Source organism: Nanorana parkeri, unplaced genomic scaffold (assembly GCF_000935625.1).
Source record: "Nanorana parkeri isolate BGI_ZX_2015 unplaced genomic scaffold, ASM93562v1 scaffold153, whole genome shotgun sequence".
NCBI classification, from domain to species: Eukaryota; Metazoa; Chordata; class Amphibia; order Anura; family Dicroglossidae; genus Nanorana; species Nanorana parkeri.
The window spans coordinates 993,155-1,012,984 of NW_017306421.1; the positions used below are offsets into that span (position 1 = coordinate 993,155).

At 40.2% G+C, this 19,830-nt stretch overlaps 1 protein-coding gene across 1 annotated transcript in view; it reads left to right on the forward strand.

Moving 5' to 3' along the window:
* The window catches only part of ATG2A (autophagy related 2A), a 100,438-nt gene that overhangs the window by 41,151 nt on the left and 39,457 nt on the right, over positions 1-19,830 (forward strand). Inside the window, exons 21-25 of the mRNA XM_018554315.1 lie at positions 2,445-2,638; positions 6,214-6,294; positions 8,038-8,144; positions 12,606-12,698; positions 15,326-15,396. Coding sequence (XP_018409817.1) covers positions 2,445-2,638; positions 6,214-6,294; positions 8,038-8,144; positions 12,606-12,698; positions 15,326-15,396 — 546 coding nt within the window. The remainder of the gene's footprint in view (positions 1-2,444; positions 2,639-6,213; positions 6,295-8,037; positions 8,145-12,605; positions 12,699-15,325; positions 15,397-19,830) is intronic.

A 19,830-nucleotide genomic window follows, 5' to 3' on the forward strand; every position in this document is an offset into this window, starting at 1 on the left:
CTCTTTTTTTTTTTTTTTTTTTGCGTCTCCCCATCTTTGGAGTCCTCTTTGGCTGGGTGTGTAGCTGGATCTTCTACCCTTTCAGCTGAGGTTTTTACTACAGTCATGCAGAACATTATGACCCAAATTACCCAGTTATTTGCTTATTCTGATTGGAGAGGCCATAAGCGCGCTCCTGCAGATTCTGATTTACTGGCGGCCTTAGCAGCTCCTAAGCTATTGGCAGCTGAGACTCTGTTTGATTCGGATTCACTCAGATCTGTGTTGAATGAGCTTACCCCTGAGAAGTTGCTGTATAAGTAAACCATTTCAGCTCTTATTGCGGCAGTGTGCACTATTTCAAACTAGAGAATCAGTCTGTTGCTCTTTTCAGGGCCCCTAAGGCAGCAAAGATTTTGGAGGTTCTTTCCAGAAATCTGTCCTCACTGCAGGTCCTGCTTTACACCTAATTATGGCTTTGATTTTACTTACACCAACCATCAGAGGGGAACCAGAAGTCTCACTACTACAAGAGAGAAAAAGTAGATCCTGTTCTGGTACATTTACATCTAGCAGACGGACCATTGGACCAGCCAGACTGTTTGTTTATACTGTCTCTAGGACCAATTTGCCATCCTGCTTTTCGGTTGCTGGCTTTAGCAGCATGCCTGTTGAAGCCCAAGTTCCTAGGGGCAGAAGCATCTTGGAGTCTATGATTCCTATGATGCTTAAGGCTAGAAGGTCCACTTTCCACAAGGTCTATCATCGAACATAGAAAATTTACTTCACTTGAGTCTAGGGGCTTTCATCCCAGAAACTTCTCTGTGGGATGAATCCTCTCCTGCATGCAGTTGGATCTTGACCAGCATTTGTACCATCAAAATTCTCTGCTCTTTCTATTCTGCTTCAGAGACGGTTGACCTCTCACTCATGTGATTTTCCCTATCCATTCCCCTGCTACTCGGTGCACTCTGAATCTGTTTCTCTCTGCGCATCAGATGCAACCCTTTAAAGCCATTGGCGACCTCACTCTCTCTACTCGCACCCACACGGTTGCTGTCCTTGTAGCTAGTACCTCTGAGAGACGAGTGTCTAAACTGGTGGCCTTATCTTGGAATAACCCTTTTTGGTCTTGCACAGGAACAAGGTGGTGTTGAGGCCAAGGACTTCCTTCTCGCCTAAGATGGTCTCTGCTTTTCACCTTAACCAGGACATTGTTCCATCCTTTTGTCTGGCTCTGGTTTATCAGAAGGACTTTTTCCTCCATTGTCTTGATGTCATAGAGCTGTGCAAGTTTAACTCTCAGCCACTGCTTTTTTGTAGGAAGTCTGAACTGCATTTTGTGATCAGATGGCCCCTGGAAGGGCAGCTCTGCTTCTTTTTTCACCAAAGTGGCTCCATTGTTCAAGCTTAAAGTGTATTTCCTCTTTTGCAATCAAATTTGAGAAAACCCCTCTATATGTTTGATTTGTGTATCTATTAATTTTAGATGTTTTTTTGCAGCAGGAAAACATGGCAGATTTCAGGTTTTTCTCAGCACCTTTACAGTGATCTGTCCTAATAGAAAGACTTGGGATGAAATTTGAGGATTGTGTTTCTCTGATTAACTTAGCATACAGCGAAGAAGCACCTCCCCCTCCCAACCCTTCCTAACATTATATTTTAACCCTTAAGAAACCAAGTAAACCCTAAACCAAATAAAAGCAATTAAAACTGCAAGAAGCATTTTTTTATTTGTTTTAGCTTATGCAGTGTGAAAGGGAACACATATCAAACATAAAATAGGTGTTTTCCCAATTCGCTGTGAAAGTGGAAGGGTCTTAAGGATTGGGTTTCTTCCTTTCCTGTTAATGCTAACTCTACTAGATCTGTGATCACGTCTTAGGTTTTTCAGCATCAGGCAACTGTTTCCCAGATTTGTAAAGCTGCTACCTGGTTTTCTGTTCACATGTTTTCTAAGTTCTACCAGGTGGACCTTTCTGCCTCATCTGATGCTAGCTTCAGACCTAAGAATCTTCAGGTGGCTCTTTGAGCTGCAGGTAGTCCACAGTTTTCTGTTGTTACTTTGGGCCTGTTAGCGTCCGTTGTGTTGCCCACCCGTCAGTTTACTGCTTTTGGACTTTTTGAGGGTTAAGACTTCTGTGTCCCTCAATGTATGAGAAAGAAAATAGGATTTTTTATACTCCTTGTTAAATCCTTTTCTTGAAGTCAATTGAGGAACACAGGTCCCACCCTTATGTGCTTATGATCATGCTCTCGATATTACTTTGCTACAAAACTGAAGAATGCTTGGTAGTAAGAGGGGTTATCCTGGGCTGACCAATACTCCACTAGGCAGCAGTATAACCCGATGGTCAAAGACTTCCTGTGTCCTTCAATAGGCTCCAAGAAAGGGAGTATATGGTGAGCATAAAATCCTATTTTTTTGTATTATTCACTTTGTTGCTTTTTTTCTTTACTTTTAGCTATTGTAGAGGACTACTTACCACCAAGTAGTTTGGAAATACCCACTTTTGTACCGCCTGCAAACCTGAACCCTACGATCTATATCTCAGAAGAGGGTGTTTCTGCACAGTTATCATCAACCAGAAAAGAAAAAAACTTAAAGATGCTCTCTCTGGCTGTCCGTATCGATCTAAACCTTGTGAAAAACGTCAAGGTATGGCAAAATATTTACAGTGCTTGGTGACAATAGCGTCTATCAAATGAACTTGGGATGAAATTTGAGGATTGTGTTTCTCTGATTAACTTAGCATACAGCGAAGAAGCACCTCCCCCTCCCAACCCTTCCTAACATTATATTTTAACCCTTAAGAAACCAAGTAAACCCTAAACCAAATAAAAGCAATTAAAACTGCAAGAAGCATTTTTTTATTTGTTTTAGCTTATGCAGTGTGAAAGGGAACACATATCAAACATAAAATAGGTGTTTTCCCAATTCGCTGTGAAAGTGGAAGGGTCTTAAGGATTGGGTTTCTTCCTTTCCTGTTAATGCTAACTCTACTAGATCTGTGATCACGTCTTAGGTTTTTCAGCATCAGGCAACTGTTTCCCAGATTTGTAAAGCTGCTACCTGGTTTTCTGTTCACATGTTTTCTAAGTTCTACCAGGTGGACCTTTCTGCCTCATCTGATGCTAGCTTCAGACCTAAGAATCTTCAGGTGGCTCTTTGAGCTGCAGGTAGTCCACAGTTTTCTGTTGTTACTTTGGGCCTGTTAGCGTCCGTTGTGTTGCCCACCCGTCAGTTTACTGCTTTTGGACTTTTTGAGGGTTAAGACTTCTGTGTCCCTCAATGTATGAGAAAGAAAATAGGATTTTTTATACTCCTTGTTAAATCCTTTTCTTGAAGTCAATTGAGGAACACAGGTCCCACCCTTATGTGCTTATGATCATGCTCTCGATATTACTTTGCTACAAAACTGAAGAATGCTTGGTAGTAAGAGGGGTTATCCTGGGCTGACCAATACTCCACTAGGCAGCAGTATAACCCGATGGTCAAAGACTTCCTGTGTCCTTCAATAGGCTCCAAGAAAGGGAGTATATGGTGAGCATAAAATCCTATTTTTTTGTATTATTCACTTTGTTGCTTTTTTTCTTTACTTTTAGCTATTGTAGAGGACTACTTACCACCAAGTAGTTTGGAAATACCCACTTTTGTACCGCCTGCAAACCTGAACCCTACGATCTATATCTCAGAAGAGGGTGTTTCTGCACAGTTATCATCAACCAGAAAAGAAAAAAACTTAAAGATGCTCTCTCTGGCTGTCCGTATCGATCTAAACCTTGTGAAAAACGTCAAGGTATGGCAAAATATTTACAGTGCTTGGTGACAATAGCGTCTATCAAATGTAAAAGTTTGTGAATATAAAAGATTACAAGTTTCTGATTTAGCTGTCAGTGACATTATACAAGTTTAATTATGTGCAGGGCCTGATTTACACTCTCTGCTGCCCCTAGGCTAGGTTCCTCAATGCGCCCCCCCACCACCAATTGAGAATGGCAACCAGATTGCGGGGACGGCAGAGTTGGTTTATATTTTGTACTTATTATTTTTTACTTTTTAAACACCTTTTTATTTTAATTTATTTCTTATTATTTGTGTACTTTTTTTATTTTTATTTAATAATTTTTATCATATTTTTTTTTTTCATTTATTTTTTTCCCCTCTTTTTTTGAACCAGTCACTACCAATACAGGAGTTCTAGCACAGCACTTTGCTATGACAGCTGAGAGGGGAAGGCTGCGAGTGCAGCTTTCCCATCTCACTGTTTACACTGAGCAGAGCGGAGAACGCATGTTGGGCAGTGGGGGCAGGACGGATCTGCAGACTGCATACAAGTAATCTCGGCGACATTGCCGAGATCACTTGTAAACGAACGAGCGGCTTTCCTGCTCTACATTTAGCCCTGCTTGCCCAAAGGGGATAAACGTAGAAGACAACTATGCGCCCGTAACTGCTTGTCCCGGGCGTTGGGAGATTCCACATCCCTGCCGCCCCTATGCTCCCTGCTTGGGCCTTGTGGAAAATCCGGCCCTGATTATGTGCAACTAAACCACTTGCCAGACATTCTAGTTTCAAGCAGATGCAGTTGGCACTTCGTCTCTTACTGCCTTCCCATTCCTTGAGATATGGCCTTAATTTGTTAGTGCACATTATATTTACATACTGCAGTTAGCAGTACTATTGCCATGATTTACATTGCACTTATGTCCAAATGCATAATAGCTTATCCCAATGCTTCTATCAGTAGGGATAGTTTTTGTTTAGCTTAAGGTTTACGGTTAGGTTTACAGTTAGCTTGCATTCAAGGATTAGATTTAGGGGTTAAGTTGAGGGGTTAAGTTGACACTTAAGACTATGCCAGTTACTTGGTATTCATTTTTTGGGTTTTCATAAATTAAGAAAAATTAGCTGACATGCAGGTTTTATTTGCCAACAATGTATGTAACAAAAATGTGTGCCAATGCTCCTGTATCAATAGCAACCACACTCTGAACAATTATGTACCACAGTGGTAGTTGAGAAAACAAAAAACTGCGAGGCCCCATGCTGTATCCACCGCAGTCATGGGTGCCAGCCACCTATGAGATCCCTCACATTTCACAAATGCCTTCTACTAGCACAAACTTGAAGCTGTGCACCACTGGTCCATGTAGCTCAATGGCAACTTTATTAGTACAACATCAGTGAGAATATTCCACCCACACCACTCCTGGGTGCTCATTGCTGCTGGACTAATAAAGTTGTTTTTGAGCTACATGGATCAGTGTTGTGTGGCTTCATATTTGTGCTAGTAGAAGTAGTTTATAAACTTAAGAATGTTACAAGCATACTACTGCAGCATTGAGAGACTGTACTGTTTCTGAAGAATCTATAAATGACATACTGTATAGGCTAAATAACATACCATATGGCCAAATATTTGTGGAAACCTGATGCATACACTATATAGACAACAGTATATGGACACCCTTTTTTTTAATACGGTTCAGGTATTTCCAGCAAAGGGTACTGTTGATGCTACTGCACTCACAAGACATTTTAGACGATTGCATGATTCCAACCTACCGGTATCGGTACTTCGGTTTGAGGAAGACCCTTTTCTATTCCCAAATGACTGTTCCTCTGTGCACAAAAGAAGCTCCATAAAGACATGGATTTACAAAACTGGTGAGGAGGAACTTTGATCCACAAAGCCCTGACCTAAACACTTTTGAACACCCTTGGGATCAATTGGAACATAGATTGTGAGCCTGGTCTTATTTAACTTCAGAACCTGACTTTAAAAATGATCTTTAGGCTGATTGGGCACAAATTCCCCTCAGACATGCTCCATAATCTTGTGGCAAGCCTTCTCAGAAGAGAGGGGGCTGGTGTAGCTGTAAAGGGAAGGCCAACTCCATAAACATGCGCATGGTTTTGAAAAAGAATGTCCAACAAACTCGTGTGATGGTCAGGTGGCCACAAACTTTTGGACATAAAGTGTATGTAGACCAATACTGTTCAAATTATCAGATCATGGAAAGAGTATATATAAACTGAGCGGAAACAATCAATTTCTTATTGACTCTGGTATGGAAAAAAAAAGTGAGAGAAAAATACACCACCTCTCCTTTTCGATTAAATTCTCACTGATTACAAATGTGAAGTTATTTTAGCATGAATGTACACGCATACCTTTTTATTATATACTGTTAAGTCCTTTACTTTGTGTTTTTTTTCATTCATTCCAGGAGTTCTTGGTAGCTCTGAGGCTAGATGGTGCTACTTTACGTCACTATATGGCATTGCCAGGCCAAAGCTGGTATAGTCAAGTAAGTTTATATTTTATGCGATGGTTTAACATGTTTACAAGTTACAATCATATGTATTATTTATACTAATGTGGGAAGTAAAAAATAAGGTACATTTTCATTGGCCCATTCTCTGTGTTGGATGTAAACTTTACATCTGTTCTCTATGTTTTGGCAGCTATTGGCATAATGACTACTTCACATCTAAACCCCATGATTATGCAGAAAAAATCTTAGTACATAAGATTGGTGTCAAAACCGCCTTTTTTGTTTGTTTGTTACTTACATACATTCCTTTCTACTTATTTTTACCTTGATTAGGCTTGTGACAGTATTGCTGCCTCATCACAGGGTTTAACTCCTGCTCTCTTCAGTGTCAGCTATTGGGAGGAGTTTTAGGGGTTACTGTAGAAATGATTAGCAGCTGGCTGGGAAGGGCTCTGATGAGTGGCTGCATGGGCAGTGACAGGGAGCAGAGAGCTCCCCTGTTATTGCTCCAGCAACATTGTGCAATTGCTGGCACAGCGCATGCAGTACTGCAATTTCCAATGGACGATGGCCACCTATATTCTGTGTCCAGAAACAGTGGATTATTTCCTGTATTTGTATAATCAAAAATACTTGAGTTGCGCTGTGCACCTTGTTAATGAAATTGGCTATAGCTACATGCTGCTTTCTAAGCTGCGTAAATGAAGTGCCAACCAGGGAGGGGAAAGTATATCTTTTTACCATTGTCATGCAGGGAGATTTCAGTTTTGTTGGTTGCTAGGCAACAGCCAGCAACATCTCGTTTTCATTCCCCAGCAGGGAAAGGAGTTGGGAGGGGGCAGAATTGATTGAGCGTTAAATGGGGTTTTGCACAGGGAGGTGGAGCTGGCTATGGAGACAAGGGTAGTTCTAACAACCACCTTGGTCTCTGCCTACTAGACACAGTGCTGATATGATGTCAGCACTCCAGAAATCAAACCACAGATTGAAGTGAGGTGACCAGCTAACTGCTGATAGGAAGCAGGCAACAGTGACCAGTCATGCTGTCTGGAAATAGGGGTAACCTAACTTAATAAGCTAAGAGAAACAAGGCCACAGGAACAGCATGATGGTAATATAAGGAACGATCAGGTATGCTACAGTTACAGTGGGGATCAGATAGCAAGTTATAATGTCAATGACAGCTTAGAAGAGAATATAGTGCAGATAGATGGTCATCTGTGCCCGTCCTCTACTCATGACCTCAAACTAAAGCTCCTGCACATGCCAACCCATCAGGGGTAGCCAAATTTTGGCCTTCCAGCTGTGGTGAAACTACAAAATCCATCATGCATCTGCCTTTGGAAGTCATGCTTGTGGCTGTCAGAATCTTGCAGTGGCTAATAAGATTTATAGTTTCATCACAGCTGGAGGGCTGAAGTTTGGCTACCCCTGCTCTTGATGATACTCAAATATTGGTCTTCTCTTGGCTGCACATACATGACTGCGGGTGTGGTGCATAGGGGGAGGTCTGCAATATATAACATGCCTGCCTGTATGGCTCAGCAGTTGGCTGCCATTCTGAAAGTGGCGTGTCCCCCCCACTCCCAACACACTCTATATATCTGCCTTGGAGGTTGTCTTGCACATAATTCAGCCTTTGTTAGATTTCATTATTTGTGGATTTGGGCAGCCAATACATTTTAAGAATAATCTATTATTAGCAGGTTTTACACCAATAGCCAATACACCATTAAAGTGTCACTAATGTTTTTTATGCTCATCTCTTTTTAATAGATTATGGACTTGCTAGATGTAGTTGATGAACCCATCTTGGGATACACTCCTCCGGCTGTTATCACCATACTGCACACCCATCTCTTCAGCTGCGCTGTGGACTACAGGTACTGATTAATAAAATGTAACTCCTATTTCTATGGTTGTTGTCTGTGCTCCACAGTGAATGGATTGCATACAAGCAATACAACAGAAACCTCCACATGACCAGAACTTGCAATGACAGTATTGTGGTAAGACTGGTGACTTAAAGTGTATGTAAGCCCTAACAATGAACTTCTATTTGCTCCTTTTTGGCCTGGTAAATATACCATTAAAAGTGTTTATTATATCTACCTATTGATCCTGGCAGAAGTGCTTCTAACTTCCTGTAATGAGTTAACAATACTCCACTGAAATCTCAAACAATGTTATATGCCTTGCCTGATATTTCTCTGTGGATTACTGAACACCTGCACCTTGGTTATAAAAATGAGTAGAGGGAGAGATCTTCTGTAGCTCTAACATACGTTCTGTCCTAGGGTGACAACAATGCTCCTCCATAGATACAGTACTGTGAGTGAGTGTTGTCAACTTAGGAAGGAAGCCCATTAGAACTACAGAAGACCTCCCTGTCTCATTTCCAAGTGAATCACCACTGGGATCACCAAGTGAAAATAAAGGGAGAAAATGCCTGAAAAAAAGATAAACTAATGTTGCCACCAGAAGCTTAAATATATTACATTTTTATTCTTGGCTTTAGATACACTTTTATCACATCACATCAACAAAACCTGGCAGAATTCTTGCTTTGGGTCTTTGAATGCAGCCAGAAATTCTGTACTAGTCACTAAAGCAGTCTATGGTTATTTAGAGGTTGGTCCTTTGAAATAACTTATTTGAACTAGTTGGTTTTCTTGTTCTATCAGGTTTTAAGCTGATAGTTACTGAAGAACTGTTTTTTAATTTTTTTAAATTTTATTTTTTAACAATTTCCAAATACATGATATGACAGGGGATGGATGTAGTGATCAGGTATTCTCTAAATCAGTATTGTAAATGACTAATTCTATAGCTCAGCAGCAACGCACCCCCTAAAATACATTTTAAGATGATGTCAAATGCTTATGAGTAGGGCTGCAACTAAGGAATATTTTCATAATAGATTAGTTGGTCAATTATTTTTTCGATTAATCGGATAAAAAAAACAATACCATCCTTAATTTAAAATAAAATACACAAATGCAGTGATACAAACCTAAAGTTTACTTCAGAATAAAACTGCATGCACAATTTTTTGCAATTGCACTGCACTGGAACACAAGGCTTTGTGTACCGTGAGTTCCAGTGCGGTCGATCACACTGTGGGTGGGAGGGGCGTTTGGGGTGCCATCGAAACGAATGGCACTATTGGCACCTCCTACAGCAGAATTTGTATTGTAAGCACATGACGCTTGAATAGCCTCAGCCAGGGAATGACAGCTGCCAGTGGCAAGATTCCGCAGATGGCATCTTAATGTAAATACAGCAGGTAGTGGGCTGATGAAATAGCCAGCCTGCTATTGGCCAATTCAAATTGTAGGCTTGCTATTGCACCCGCCCACTGTGCCCTCTTTCCAACATGGAGGAGAGAGCTAGGGGATCCAACCAACTAATCAATAATGAGAATAGTTGACAACTATTCTCATTATCGATGATTATTATCGATTTTATCGATTCGTTGGTTGCAGCCCCGCAACATATGTCTTATATGTATTATGGCTATGGCAAATGTTGCACATCCTTTATTCTAATCTAACAAAAAGACTTGTAACATCATTTGCATGTGTAGTTGACAATGGAATTGTATCCATTTGTATAACTTATTGTAGCACTGATAAATGTAATGTAATTCTGATAATGTAATTGCTGTGGCACTTGTATTTCTGTTGTATTGTTTTGTATCACTGAGGTGGATATTTTCTGCATGGCTGTCAAGTGGAAAAATAGTATTCTTGTCTACGCTACTGTGTGATTTATGAGTGGATTAATTAGCTGAGATACAAAATGCAGTTCTTTCAAAATACATTTTATTTACATTTTAAACACCATAAAATTCATGTAAAAGCATTATTTATAGCTGCTACGAACACTGTTCTAATTTCTGGATACTTTTATAGTAGGTGAGGCCCTACAAACTCTACGTGCTTAGCATGTAAGACTTTGGTGAAAAAGAACTGGGAACTAATAATAGTAGATCTACATTGTGGTTAGTTAGTAATGGAGCAGTATGTTGATCTGCCCTAGTTAATTTCTACTTTGCATTCAGATCAGTAGCACACACTTGTGCTCCATATACTGGCTGTTACCAACAACCACTGTCACTTTATAAACTTCTGGAACCACATACATCAACTCCTGGTAGGTGATCAAAGTAAATTGGCAATGATCCATCACTATAGGGGTCTATTCACGAAGCTGCCGAGGGCAGCCGAGTGAATGACCGATCTGAAGTGAAGTGAGCCGAACACTGTTCAGCTATTCACTTCAGGCTGGTACGGCTAATTTCAGCCGTACATCGGCTGAAATCAGCCGTACATCGGCTTGCTTCGCGTGGCTTCGGGTCGGCCGAACATGCTCAGCATGTTCGTCCAACCCGATGTGCAGAAGGAGTTCGACTCAGCCGATCTAACATCTGGATCAGCTGAGCCGAACCTCCGGCAGGCTCCTCACTGCTGTTCGGCCTATCAGATCCTTTGGCAGCTTCGTGAATAGACCCCTATAGTGTTGATGGAACTCTGCTCGGCCAAGACGTTTTCCCCCTTCCCTTTTCTGTCAAGGGGCAGAATGAGAAACGGACTGTTGCACTGTGCCAAAGACTGCTCTAGCTCATAGAGGGAAACAAACTTTAAAAGACTTGTGACTGGGATCTTTTTCAGTTACAAAGGCAAAATCAGTCAGTCTCTTCAATATGGCAACCAGATGAAATTAGACGCTTTTTTCAGATTCCGTTTTTAGTATGGTAGAACGGAAATATATACATACAACAAAAAAAGATTTGCTCTATCTTCTTTGCCACTGCAACCTTGGGTGTTGGTCTCAACAGCAGGTCTCCTGTTACCCCCCATAAACGCTGCAAGTAAGTGAAAACGCTGGAGTCAAAATACAATCTATAATTCCTGTTTATTATTTAGAAGCCAAAAACCATTACATCAGAGCAACAGGATGGAATTATAGATTGTATTGGAACTCACTTGCAAAGTCTGTGTTAGAACTGAAGGTTAAACTTGGTAGTAACTGTGGGGACCAGCAATTGCTTTTTCTAGACATTTTATGGATCAGCCACACAATAGCTGCTTTAGTAAAATTGGAGTATACTTTCAGATATTTCTACAATTTTATAGAAATAGAAAAGCGGTAAATCTGGTTTTTGTTGTTGTTGTTTTTTTTTTTAAAGTTGCAGCTTTGTATTTGTCGTTCTCTATTCGCTTTAGTGTTAATGAATCTGCCACATAGAAAATATCTTTGATTCTCAACTCCAGTCCTTTAAAGAAGAATTATGGGGAGAGCTGACGTGTGACACTGACATAATTGTGACATAATTAGAGCTGACGCGTGACACTGAGGGTGTCATACGTCGGCACAATTGATCAAGAACTGAGCGAACGCATGCCACTGATCACTCGGTTCCCGATCTCCTCCCTGCAGAGAGCGGTGACTGTCAGTCACTGCTCCACACAGGGATTCCTTCCCCTCCTCTCCAGTCCTCTCTAGAGAGGCAGAGACAGCTGTCAATCAAGCAGCAGGGTGGATCCCGACAATATTGTCAGGATCCTTCCCGGCTGCAGCATGGCTCTGCGCTGTCAGCATATAGCGGGCAATAGCCGCTATATGTTAAGCTTTGGGTCACAGGAGAACATTAGTAAATGTCCTCCTGTAACCTAAAAGAAAACTAAAAAAAAAGTTCCATAGTTCTCTTTTAAGGCACTATTATGTTGAGTGCTTTCCATTGTGCAGATTGGCATTTAATATAATATTCTTTCTGCAGAATCACATGTGAGTTAGTTGACACCCCTAATTTGTTTAAGATATTAGGAATTAGTACATATACATGCGGGAAATAAATAACCCTGTGCAGCCATAATGCTACACAAATCATTTTTAAAAATAATGTATATTTATATGCAATTAATGCAGCCATTGTCACAATGACACCACCGTATTGTCAGCAGGCACATGGCAAAGATTGGGGTAGTCACTCTATCACAAGAGGCCTCTGAGAGCGAGTTGCACTAGAGAAATCCATTCTATAATTTTAAGAACGGCTTCATCTGACTGCAGGAAGTCACAAACTGTATCTGATAAACCAACCTTCTACAACACAGCAGTAAGCCGCTAAAAAAATAAATGGCCAGCTTCTGAAGGCCATTGCTGCTACTGTGAGAAGTACAGTTGATATAGTTTGCGTTTTGCACTCTAGATTGTGTAGTGTTGTAACTATTAATGCTATTGATAAATAGTAATATATTACAAATATCCTCTATTGCAGTATTGGCAGCATGAACACAAGATGATCATTTATTTATTAAAATAAATCCATTTTCTTCCAGACCTCTCTACCTCCCTGTCAGAGTTTTGCTCACAGCAGAAACATTCACTCTTTCCAGTAACATTGTAGTGGATACAGCTACTTTCCTACTCAGGTGAGCACTGTGTAGTCAGATCTGTGAAAAAGGCAGCATATGTTATATGAAAATGGAAAACATGGAGGCATAGTGAGGGCCTCGTGGTATTAATGTAGTGTTATAACTGTGATGACATATAGGGGTTTATGTATAAAAGATTGCAGAGTCCCTTATCCTGCGAAGCTGCATGTACATTCGTTCTGTGTGAATGGGGGCAAAAACAAATGTTGTGTAATATCAGTAAAAATACCACATTATGGCTACTAGATGGTGGCGAGGAGCATAGAAAATAAATATGGTAAACTCCCTGTTATCCGGCATCCATGGGGATTGGCAGATTCTGGATAAATGTAACTTCTTGTTGCTTGAGAGTTACTATTAAAAATAGGTCTAACTAATGCCATACCCCCTACTATACGATACCATTACAAACTCAGTATTAGTGTAAAGTGTTGTCACAGCGCTAAAGGTTTGAGATAAATATGAAAATATGTGAATATATATGGATCAAAACATGAGTGACACCCTGTGTGTAAGTCTTCAAAAAAACCTACCAATAATGAATATAAAGTACCATAAAAGGACTGAAAAAGTGCTGATGTGCGAACAATCAAAAGGAAAGCTACATTCCTCAATAGGATAAGTGAATAAATGTAACAGGATATCACACTATACAAATATTAAAACTAAGTATATCGAAGTGAACTATAAAAAATTAAATAACCATTCAATAAAATTATTTCATAAATATGTGTAGAAGTGAAAATTAGCAGTGAAAACAGTGAAGCAAATGTAACAATCAAAAATGTATTGCAAATACAAAGATGAAAAGGATGTACAAAAATGAAAAAAACGAACAATGAAAAAAGAAAAAACATAAGTCCTTCCAGAAATTTCAGTCCGTGATGTGAACTAACACAAACTGCACCAAAAAATATATATATACGAAAAAAATAGATAAGTTATATAAAAATCAATATGAGCGTTCTGATGAGAGTTCCACAATTCCTCCTCACCCGATCTGAAGCCCCCCAAACGGTGGTTACTCACCAGATGGTGTATGGACAGCAAGCTCCTCCCAATAGCTGTAATTCCGGTCCCTTAGCTCACTGATATGTGCAGGATTCCCCGGCAATGTGGCGGATAACCCCAGGTAACCTCGCCCGTCGCGCTGCACCGAGTCCAGTTGAAACCCGGCTCCTTCCGCTCGCCAGTTGCTGTTATATTTATCTCCCCGTCTCGGTGATGATTCAAAAGGGATTTAAGAGAGAGAAACAGCCTCCATAGTGCAGTATAATTAAACAAAGTTTTTATTTAGGATGAACAGTTCACATAGAAGTTTAAAAAAGTTTTCCGGCCGGCCAGACCAACACCTAAGAACAGACACACTGCTAAACAGTTCGTGTCAGAAAGATCTGCCCCTTGACGCGTTTCGTCACTTGCCGTTTTCTAAAGGTGAACAGATGTATATGTACAAACTCTGTATTGACTTCATATTAATATTGAAATGCAGTAATCAAAAGCAAATTGAGACAAATAGGCACACAATCGTTTCCAGGATAATACATGCCTCAGATCAGCAGAACAGTGAGTACACAGGGGATTGTTTTTCTCTGGTTAGATGAGAGTTCTTGTTAGTTGAATACCGGATAACAGAGAGTTTACTGTACTTATTTCCTTAACTCCGCAGCTCTGTCTAGTGACCATAATGAAGTATTATGGCGATGTTGAATTCGACCTAGAAAGAAACTATACTAATGACATTTGTTTTTGCCCCTATTCACACAGAACTAATCTACATGCAGTTTCGTAGGATGAATAGTTCTGCAACTTGTTTTATAAATATAACCCTTCGTGTGGTTTTGGTGCCTCTTAGGCCTGATTCACACCTAGGCAACAGCGTTTTTGCACATAAAAATGCAAATTTTTGTGCACAATAAACGCACGCACATTTTTATGAGCAGATTGTGACACACTGATGCAAATGGCAAAAACGCGCAAAACCAATTAGAACGTGCGTTTCCTATTGACTCTACAAAATGAGCTGTAATATGCCAAAAAGAAGCTCATGTACTTTTTCCAGCGACAGGAGTTTTGGTTATTGCGACACAACGCTCAGGTGTGAACAGGGGCCATAAGAATGAATGTGATTTTTTGGCGGAATCAGCTGCCACAATACACTCAGTGTGAGCCAGGCCTTAGGTCATTTTTTATGGCGCATATATTGCTGTTTGTGTCCCTATTGGGAGAATTCCACAGCACCTCCTGTACCATTCACAGGATGTCCGCTGGGGACAGTAAGAGCAAAAAACACAACAGGTGAGGAAGGGTGAGAACCTTCTGTCAGATTTGTATTGCTGCTGTGACACTCATTCCCATTTGCTCTTGCCCTGGTGTCCAAGACATGAAAAATTAGGAATATGAGAGAGGTTTTAACATTTCCCCATGCTATCTAAAACGAAAGAAAATATTTTGAGTGGAGTTGTACTTTAAATAATCCCTCTGTCTTTCTTTCTCTTTTTTCTATATCTCTCTTCCACTCGCTCTAGCACGCACTCTCTGACACACCCACACGCTCTCTCTCTCTGCCCAGCTCCTTTCCTGTTTCTGTATATTGAGTTAATATTCTCTGTTCTTATTTCCAGGTTTATTTTAGATGACTCTGCTCTTCATCTGTCAGACAAATGTGAAGCTGATGTGACTGATTTAAAGAGAGGTATGACATTTTGTGATGCAGTGATATGATAAGTAAAACAGCAAAGTCAATGTTATCGGTTATTGTTGGATGGAAACATGGAATCTCGCAGTGGGATCTGGATAGTAAAATCTTATGATTAAATATTGTACACTTTCCTGTCATCAAGACAGAAGTGGAAGGAAATCTCTCTTGTTCTGATGACAACTGTTGAAGGCAGGATTTCTCTCCAGTTTAGGGAGACTGGCTTTCATTTCCTGTTGTATCTTCTCAACAGGAAGTGTAGAAAAATATTCTGAATGGGGAGACAGATAGCTATTAAAACCCGACAGAGGTTCAAAACCTTTCCCACTCTGTCCAGGATTTGAAATCATTTTCACATTACACTTTATCACCAGCCATAAGATAACAGTACTTTAACACGGTGAAGTCTGTGTATTAATCTTTGTGAATTGATGTTTACATACAAAATATGACAAGTGATGTAAGATGGATGCAGCAAATTCAGCTGATCCATCCGTTTGGAGCCCAAAATATAGCAAGTAACAAGTGGTAGTTAAAATGCCACATGCATTATGCTAACGTGAGCAGTTGCTGCAGAGGGAACTAGTTGCAGGGGGTCCTGAGCAAGAGGTGGAAAATACATACCTAGTCAAAGCCGTCTTTCCCCTAACTTTCCATCCTGGTGACTATAGTTCCCAGGACAAAATAAGAATAATTCTTCCAACATGGTCACAGGCAGCAATAGAAAATCTGTTACAAATTCAAACCCTTTCCTTTAAAGCTAGAATGACTTTTCCTGGAGTTCCACTTTAACCAGGAATACCACTTCATGATACATAATGTAAAAATAATAATTTGAATTGAATTGTTTAGTGGAAAAATTTATATAATAGAAAAACCAGGTCAGTGAAAATTCAGCTTCGTGAATGGACCCTAAGGTAAAGAAAATGTTGGAGCTGTGTAGATAATTCAGAATACTGAAATTAAAGTGACTCTGAACTCAGGAGTTAAATCTTAAAAGTGCATTCAAATACCTTAACTGTTAACAAAAATGTATCTTATTTGTATATCACTCGGCTGTAGATCCTCAAATAATCTCTGAATTGGTGGTGACACTGTCCTTCCTTCTGGAGGGTGGCTGCTTTTATTTCCCATGGTTCCTGTGTGTGTATTGAATTTGTATTTGTACTGAGATTGTAGTGAGTGTAGTCATGAGAGCGAGCTTGGAGCGGTGACTACTTTACAACACACACAGGGACCACGGGGAACAAATGTAGCCCTCCCTCCAGAAGGAAGGACAGTGTCAGCACCAATTCAGAGATGATGTGAGGATTTACTGCCGAGTGATACACAAATAAGCTCTCGTTCACACCTGAACGTTTTGTAGCGCGTTCTACGCTCGACGAACGCTCTACAAAACGCTCAAACATCTAAATCCCATTGTATTCAATGGGTCTGGTTCACACCTTGGCGTATTTCAGCCCTTCCCTAACGCGCTACAAAACGGCCCACACCTGAAAAGGTACATGTACTACTTTGGGCCGTTTTTGTTGCGTGTTTCCATTGGGATACAGCCAAGTAGCCCTCGGAAACGCCCGTTTGTCGCGCGATTATTTTACCGCGAATCGCGGTAAAAAAACCGCGCGACAGACGCGCATATGCAATACGCCTAGGTGTGTACCAGGGCTAAGATACATAGTTGAGGTACTTGAATGCATTTTTAAGATTTAACTCCTGAGTCTGAGTCTATGACTGGTCTTAAAGTGACAATCTGAATGTTACTTGTCCACTAGAGGGCAGAAAAACAGTAGTCAACAGTGTCCTCTGAACAAAGATGTAAAATTCTTGGACTTCTTTGTCTTGAAAATGAGTAGTGCATCTGTACTTCCCAATGCAAAAGTTTGAATGTGTTTTGGTAGCAGGAGAGAAGCTATTGAAGAAGATCTCTGCTTCATCAGCTTCTTTGGGGGTCCCTAGGAGACATTAGGGGTCTTACAGTCCTGTCACTGTAAATTTGCTATCACATAGGGGGCTTCTTAGCACCCTTTGTAATAGCAATAAAGTTAAGTGTAAAGTAAAAAAAAAGAAATTAGTCACATGAAACACACCCCCCGTACAAACACATACAAACGAAAACTTGCGCAAACGGTGATTGCATCTCTTGTACCGCACATGTTACATATCACTGTGAATGTCGGCGTGTGAGCAATAATTCTAGGGCCCTCAATCACTGATAACACTAAATTAATGAGCTGTAAAAGCTTTTAAAGCATCGCTTATGGCCAATTTTGGTTATGGTACATTTTTTTGCAGTTTTGCAGTGACCCTGTCTTTTATATTTTACAAAAAAATTGGGTAATAATACATGTTTTAGAACATAATGTAGGGTAAACAGTTTTTTTTCCAAATTTTCCCTCTTTTTTTTTTTAGATAGTAAAAAATAAAAACCACAGCAATGATTAAATACCACCAAAAGAAAGCTCTATCTGTCCCCCAAAAAAGATATACAATTCATTTCAGTACAGCGTTGCATTACTGAATAAATGTCAGTCAAAGTACTGCAGCGCTGAATACTGAAAAACGGGACTGGACAGTAAGGGGGTTCAACACCCCGGTCAGCAACTAGTTCATATAAGCTTATATCTGCTGTTAGAAATTTTTTTTTTAAACCAATATACATTTATGAGACAGGTTAACTTTATATCCCGTTCCTTCGTGCCTCTATATTGTTTGACTGTTAGCAGGGAAACACTACAAGAATAGGTTGGGAAATGATGTAACAGGCTCAGAATATATTGATTTTGCTTTACTGCTCATTCTCCAAATGCTAGTCTATGAGTGAGCTGGCTCATTGGAAACATTGTGGTTCCAATGCAGCTGATTACTTATTTCAACATTTGTTAAGAGAGACAGATCATCGGACTAACTTCTTTTCATCAAATGTCAGCATCCATTTTGGTATTGAGTGATCTCCTCATTACTGCTTATAAGGCAGTAATATGGAGCAGTGGTTGATGTCTGTTTATCTTTGCCTGATCAGCAGATATTATTAAAATACTGGAAGAAAAAATCTGGCTTATGCTTTCTCTGACAGCACTAAACATAAAGTAATCTTTCGCCATGTCTAATGGCCTTTAAAAAGAGACTTCAAGTAGTTGCAGTAGGGTCAAAAGGGTTAATGCTTCTCTTAACATTCACTACCATGAAACAAAATCCTTGGATGTAAATCTCCTGTACTAATAGTCTGACATCAGTGTCATGCTATTAGTCCATACAAGTCCATAGATGTTAAAAATGGGGCTCTAGCAATGTGAATCATCATGCCATGTCACATAGCCTAATGCCCCTTGTCTTCAGGGCTTTGTATATTATCTGCTAATTGCACCTATAGCCTAAGACATCTTACACAGACCTGACGTAATTGTATGTAGCTGCAGGGAAAGGTCAAACTTTGCCTAACCAGATTGTTCTTAAAGGAGAACTATGAAGTGAGTGCTTTTCACTCACCTCATAGTTCTAGCCGACCACCTCAGCTAAAGAGTAACTGGCCAACACATTTTTCAAACCTACTGACATTTCTCCCCAGGAATGGTCAGGCACGGGTATCTGCTGCTCCTATAGGGATGACAGCGTCATCTGATCCAGCTAAATGCAGCTAAATCTCATGACTATCATCTTATATCAGTGAGGAGTAGATTTACATATGAGCATGCCTGAGGCTGAAGACATTTTCTACTTTAATAGAAGACTGAACAAATCTATAACTAAACATCTTGATAGGGTTAGGTGCTCAAGAGCATTCAAGCAAGGCATTTTAGTGTGTTCCTCAACAACCCATCAAGTACTTACCACACTATTTCTGGATGTCTGTGATTAGCAAAGTGCTTACAAGCATTTTGAATAGTATTTGAGAAGCTCATAAAGTCATAAACATTTTACCAATTACTGGGTCCAATAGGGATGCCTGTCAAGTGTTTAAGATGCATCCTTCTTTTTTCCATAGCGTTCCTTGTAAGGCATGAAATATAAAATATTAGATAAGTGACTTCTTACTGCTCTAATACTTCTTACCCCAAAAAGAAGAGGCTTCCAATGTGCTGATTTGCTTATTAATTGTTCAGCTATATCAAGGGAACCTGTTCTACTCATCTGGAAAATGGGGCAGGCATCTGCCAAAGATGTACCGTATATACTCGAGTATAAGCCATCCCGAATATAAGCCGAGGTACCTAATTTTACCACAAAAAACTGGGAAACACTAGGATTGGTTTATATAAACTGGAGAAAATAGTGTAGACAGTGAGAGGGGAGAGCTGTGCTCTTCCTCTCTCCCCTGTCACAGGAGTTCCAGCACAGCGCTGTGCTAGAACTGTATTGAGGTGACAAGGTCAATAAAGAGAACCTGTCGCCTCCAATTGCTATCACACAGGGGATTGTTATCTCCTCTGTCAT